This window comes from Physeter macrocephalus, chromosome 4, assembly GCF_002837175.3.
Source record: "Physeter macrocephalus isolate SW-GA chromosome 4, ASM283717v5, whole genome shotgun sequence".
NCBI classification, from domain to species: domain Eukaryota; kingdom Metazoa; phylum Chordata; class Mammalia; order Artiodactyla; family Physeteridae; genus Physeter; species Physeter macrocephalus.
In genome coordinates, this window is record NC_041217.1 from 84,855,808 (window position 1) to 84,861,974 (window position 6,167).

The 6,167-nt window shown below is 38.1% G+C and overlaps 1 protein-coding gene and 1 long non-coding RNA gene across 2 annotated transcripts in view; one reads left to right on the top strand and one right to left on the bottom strand.

Annotated features, from left to right (window-relative positions):
* The window catches only part of CAPZA1 (capping actin protein of muscle Z-line subunit alpha 1), a 49,583-nt gene that overhangs the window by 17,502 nt on the left and 25,914 nt on the right, over window positions 1–6,167 (bottom strand). Inside the window, exons 3-4 of the mRNA XM_007114251.3 lie at window positions 1,646–1,697; window positions 405–468 (exon numbers count right to left, since the gene is read on the bottom strand). Coding sequence (XP_007114313.1) covers window positions 405–468; window positions 1,646–1,697 — 116 coding nt within the window. The remainder of the gene's footprint in view (window positions 1–404; window positions 469–1,645; window positions 1,698–6,167) is intronic.
* LOC129392078 (uncharacterized) overlaps window positions 1–6,167 on the top strand; it is a 30,300-nt gene that overhangs the window by 15,872 nt on the left and 8,261 nt on the right. Inside the window, exon 2 of the long non-coding RNA XR_008617161.1 lies at window positions 2,722–2,835. This is a non-coding gene — a long non-coding RNA (uncharacterized lncRNA). The remainder of the gene's footprint in view (window positions 1–2,721; window positions 2,836–6,167) is intronic.

Here is a 6,167-nt window from a genome sequence, read left to right on the forward strand (position 1 = left end):
CAGGCTCAGCGGCCATGGCTCACGGGCCCAGCCGCTCCGCGGCATGTGGGATCCTCCCAGACCCGGGCGCGAACCCGGTTCCCCTGCATCGGCAGGCGGACGCGCAACCGCTGCGCCACCAGGGAAGCCCTCCTGTTATTCTTAACAAGGAGAATTAGAGGCAGCTGGAAAACTTGTGTAAAACTCAATTCCTTTTACTTTACTGTTCTTCTTAGGGACAGCTTTCTCTTCAAAGAAACTCCTAGTATTTTCAGAGGGAGGAAGAATTTCCTAATATGTAGAATATCTACAAAAGCTAAGAATACTAAGACATTAATTTATTCAGCATCTTATCTTCAGACATCTGTTTTATAGTATTTCTACTACTTTCCAGGCACAGTCTATCTAATAGAAACAACTATTACCTGATCTTCATATCCTTCTATCTTCACAGGTGTGAACTGATCCATGTTATACTGGGCAAATGCACTGTTTTTTTTTAAAAAGGGAGAAGAGGGAGAGAAAAGAATTATATATAAATAAATATAAAAGGTAGTTCAGGGAATTCCCTGGCGGTCCAGTGGTTAGGACTGCGCACTTCCACTGCAGGGGGCACGGGTTCCATCCCTGGTTGGGGAACTACTATCCTATATGCCATGTGGCGCAGCCAAAAGAAAGAAGAAAAAGGTAGTTCACAGAACAGTGAAAGAGAATGTATAATTGGGGTATCGTTCATTATGGCAATTATAGTGATGCTGTGCAAATTTTAGGTTTGTAGGATCTGGTCCCAAAATGAGTTCTGAAAAAGCAGTATGGACAGGGCAGAAGACCTTCCCAGGCAGCAATTCTTAAAACATTTTCTACAGCTAAAATCTAAACAAATTATGTATCACACCAAATGCCTTAATAATAATTATTTGTTGCTCTGCATCAAAATCCTTGTTCCATCTCCCCACCCCACACTTGCCCAGTCATTATCCAATTCTGATTTCCTCTTTACAGAGGAACTCTGGGCCAGTTGGAGAGATAGTAATTGAAAGAGTACTTTGTATTGAAGAGTAAAGAACAGTAGTGATAAAGCCAGAGAACAGGGGGCCTAGAAAGCTATATAGTATTTAGATTTGAAGAAGACAAGAAAACCAACCAACCAACCAACCACCAATCTAATGTTTTTGAGGACAAGGACAAAATGAAAATGATATTCTAGAAACATTAATTAGCCTGACAGTGATAAGGAGCCAATGATTGGGTAGAATAATAATGCAATTATTCTATGGTTAACTCTATTAGGGTACTTTCTGAATATCTGCTATTTTTTTGGCAATTTGAGAAACATTATCACTCCTCAATAGCAGCCTAATCTTTCTATAACTGGCAGTTATAAAAAGATTCAGCCTGAACTAAAAGAACGAAACCTGCTTTAACAGAGAAAAATCTAGGCAAAAATAAAAATAAGTAAGACCATATAAAATAAACTTTAAGGAAGTAAACAACATTTTGGGGGAACATGTTTTCTCCAAGGGGAAAAAAAACCAACTAAAATTGTTAAAAACCAACTGCTTTATTTTGAGGTATTTTAAACTTAGTTTTCAGGGTACTAGTTTACTATCAACATAGTTTACCCAATATTAGAATAACAAGTAAGTTGACTTAGAAAGATACTTACTGTGCTGCCCCTTCCCTGAGGAGATTGTCATTATTAAGTAGTAGCCGGACATCTGAGGAGGAAAACAATGTTAAAGATGTTAAAATTCAAATGTTCAATAGAAGAAGAACTTGGAGAAATTTTAGCTGATTTCTAGATTAGAGTTTTAGAAAACCAGGCTTTGTAAGATTAGTCTTTGGATATACTGTATATGTAGAAATTCTAAAAATGTATACAAACAGATGCTAATGTTACAGATTTACACAGAATTATTTGTGGTACAATAATCCAACAATAAATTCTCAAGGATTTTCATAGCAAATGAAAAACATGGTTTACAGAAGGTTACAGTTAGGACTATTTATTTGTATCTAAAGACTCCTTTTAAAATAGATTAAGAATTGTAGGCTTTTCTGTAACATCAGACCAAGAAAGCTGGGCACAATTCAGTCAGTGGCAGTGAAACTGCTGAACATTTTTCTTTAGAGAATCTAATGTGGGGCCTACAATCTTTTTAAAAAGCTGTATGTCAAGAGTCTAGTCACTTTTCTTTTGGAAGAGGTGTGTCCTTGTTACTAAGAAACTACCAAGCATTAACTCCAAGAGAGAAGGTTGATTATAAGCCAAAGGCAACTGACTCTTAGAGCTTCTGAAAGAAGGGGCTGGCAGAGGCCAATGTGTAGCATGCCAATAAAAACCAGCCGTCATGTCATAAGCAGCTTGCCAACTCAGTCTAATGCTTTGGTATCAATTATTCTCATGATAATCCTATAAACTACATTCAGTTGTCAGAAATACAACAAGGTACTTCTAACTACAAAGACCACTAATTTTTGTTAAGTCAAGGATTTATCTGAGTTTATCTGAGCTAATCAGCTGGATAAAGTTCAAGTCGTAGGAGTATTTCTAAAAGCTCTGTTGTTGGAAATTTACATTTGGTCAATATGGAAGAGAGACTAGGCGAAGAAAGGCTGCATTTGTTTTTCTTGGTGTTAGTGCTCAAATATCCAAAAAACAAGTCTATAAAGAAGAATGTCTTGATTTACTTCTGTTGTATTATTTCACTCCTTGTAAATAACATTTATATGTTCTCCTAGTTACTTTTGCTCTGCATTATTGATTTTACCAGTGGAAATTATTGATTGTTCTACAATTTGTGGGGCTCTGAGCCAAGTGCAAATGAACATTACACAGTTCCTCTAACTAAGCAGGTAACCTTTTTTTTTAAAATTATTTTTAAAATTTTTATTGGAGGATGGTTGCTATACAATGTTGTGTTAGCCTCCACTGCACAACAAAATTTATCAGCCATACACATACAGATATCCTCTCCCTTTTGGACTTCCCTCCGATTTAGGTTACCACAGTACATTAGGTAGAGTTCCCTGTGCTATACAGTATGTTCCCACCAGTTGTCTATTTTATACATAGTAACTATAATGTATATGTGTAAATTCCAGTGTCCCAATTCCTCCCTCCCCACCCCTTTCCCCCTTGGTATCCATACATTTGTTCTCTATGTCTGTGCCTCTATTTCTGCTTTGCAAGTAAGATCATCTATACCATTTTTCTAGATTCCACATATATGCATTACTTTTTTTGAATTTTTGTTTATACAATAGGTTCTTATTAGTTATCTATTTTATACATATTAGTGTATACATGTCAATCCCAATCTCCCAGTTCATCCCACCACCACCACCACCACCACCCCTGCCACTTTGCCCCCTTGGTGTCCATTCATTTGTTCTCTACATCTGTGTCTCTCTGCCCTGCAAACCAGTTCATCTGTACCATTTTTCTAGGTTCCACATATATGCATTAATATACAATATTTGGTTTTCTCTTCCTGACTTACTTCACTATGTATGACAGTCTTTAGATCAATCCACATCTCTACAAATGACCCAATTTCGCTCCTTTTTATGACTGAGTAATATTCTATTGTATGTATGTACCACATCTTCTTTATCCATTCGTCTGTCGATGGGCATTTAGGTTGCTTCCATGACCTGGCTATTGTAAATAGTGCTGCAATGAACACTGGGGTGCATGTGTCTTTTTGAATTATAGTTTTCTCTGGGTATATGCCCAGTAGAGGGATTGCTGGGTCATATGGTAATTCTTTTTTAGTTTTTTAAAAGAACCTCCATACTGTTCTCCATAGTAGTGGATGTATCAATTTACATTCCCACTAACAGTGCAAGCGGGTTCCCTTTTCTCCACAACCTCAGTCTCTAGATCCATCCACGTCTCTACAAATGACCCTATTTCGTTCCTTTTTATGGCTGAGTAATATTCCATTGTATATATGTACCACATCTTCTTTATCCATTCGTCTGTCGATGGGCATTTAGGTTGCTTCCATGACCTGGCTATTGTAAATAGTGCTGCAATGAACACTGGGGTGCATGTGTCTTTTTGAATTATAGTTTTCTCTGGGTATATGCCCAGTAGAGGGATTGCTGGGTCATATGGTAATTCTTTTTTAGTTTTTTAAAAGAACCTCCATACTGTTCTCCATAGTAGTGGATGTATCAATTTACATTCCCACTAACAGTGCAAGCGGGTTCCCTTTTCTCCACAACCTCTCCAGCATTTGTTGTTTGTAGATTTTCTGATGATGCCCATTCTTACTGGTGTGAGGTGATACCTCATTGTAGTTTTGATTTGCATTTCTCTAATAATTAGTGATGTTGAGCAGCTTTTCATGTGCTTTTTGGCCATCTGTATGTCTTCTTTGGAGAAATGTCTATTTAGGTCTTCTGCCCATTTTTTGATTGGGTTGTTTGTTTTTTAAAATATTGAACTGCATGAGCTGTTTATATATTTTGGAGATTAATCCTTTGTCCGTTGATTTGCTTGCAAATATTTTCTCCCGTTAGGGAGTGTTCTAATTTCATTCTTTTATATGTAGCTGTCCAGTTTTCCCAGCACCACTTATTGAAGAGGCTGTCTTTTCTCCATTGTATATCCTTGCCTACTCTGTCATAGATTAGTTGACCACAGGTGCGTGGGTTTATCTCTGGGCTTTCTATCCTGTTCCATTGATCTATATTTCTGGTTTTGTGCCAGTACCATGTTGCCTTGATTACTGTAGCTTTGTAGTGTAGTCTGAAGTCAGGGCGTCAGATTCTTCCAGCTCCGTTTTTTTCCCTCAAGACTGCCTTGGCTATTCAGGGTCTTTTGTGTCTCCATACAAATTTTAAGATTTTTTTGTTCTAGTTCTGTAAAAAATGCCACTGGTAATTTGATAGGGATTGCATTGAATCTGTAGATTGTTTTGGGTAGTATAGTCATTTTCACAATACTGATTCTTCCAATCCAAGAACATGGTATATCTCTCCATCTGTTTGTGTCATCTTTGATTTCTTTCATCAGTGTCTTATAGTTTTCTGAGTACAGGTATTTTATCTCTTTAGGTAGGTTTATGCCTAGGTATTTTATTCTTTTTGTTGAAATGGTGAATGGGACTGTTTCCTTAACTTCTCTTTCTGATCTTTTCTTGTTAGTGTATAGGAATGCAAGAGATTTCTGTGCATTAATTTTGTATCCTGCAACTTTACCAAATTCATTGATTGGCTTTAGTAGTTTTCTGGTGGCATCTTTAGGATTCTCTATGTATAGTATCATGTCATCTGCAAACAGTGACAGTTTTACTTCTTCTTTTCCAATTTGTATTCCTTTTATTTCTTTTTCTTCTCTGATTGCCGTGGCTAGGACTTCCAAAACTATGTTGAATAATAGTGGTGAGAGAGGACATCCTTGTCTTGTTCCTGATATTAGAGGAAATGCTTTCAGTTTTTTACCATTGAGAATGATGTTTGCCGTGGGTTTGTCGTATATGGCCTTTATTATGTTGAGGTAGGTTCCCTCTATGCCCACTTTCTGGAGAGCTTTTATCATAAATGGGGGTTCAATTTTGTCAAAAGCTTTTTCTGTATCTATTGAGATGATCATATGGTTTTTATTCTTCAATTTGTTAATATGGTATAACACACTGATTAATTTGCGTATATTGAAGAATCCTTGCATCCCTGGGACAAATCCCACTTGATCATGATGTATGATCTTTTTAATGTGTTGTTGGATTCTGCTTCCTAGTATTTTTTTTTTTTTTTGTGGTATGCGGGCCTCCCTTTGCTGTGGCCTCTCCCGTTGCGGAGCACAGGCTCTGGACGTGCAGGCCCAGCGGCCATGGCTCACGGGCCCAGCCGCTCCGCGGCACGTGGGATCCTCCCAGACCGGGGCGCGAACCCGGTTCCCCTGCATCGGCAGGCGGACGCGCAACCACTGCGCCACCAGGGAAGCCCTGCTTCCTAGTATTTTGTTGAGGATTTTTGCATCTATATTCATCAGTGATATTGGTCTGTAATTTTCTTTTTTTGTAGTATCTTTGTCTGTCTTGGCATCAAGGTGATGGTGGCCTTGTAGAATGAGTTTGGGAGTGCTCCTTCCTCTGCAACGTTTTGGAAGTTTGTGAAGGATGGGTGTTAGCTCTTCTCTAAATGTTTGATAGAATTCACCTGTGAAGCCATCTGGT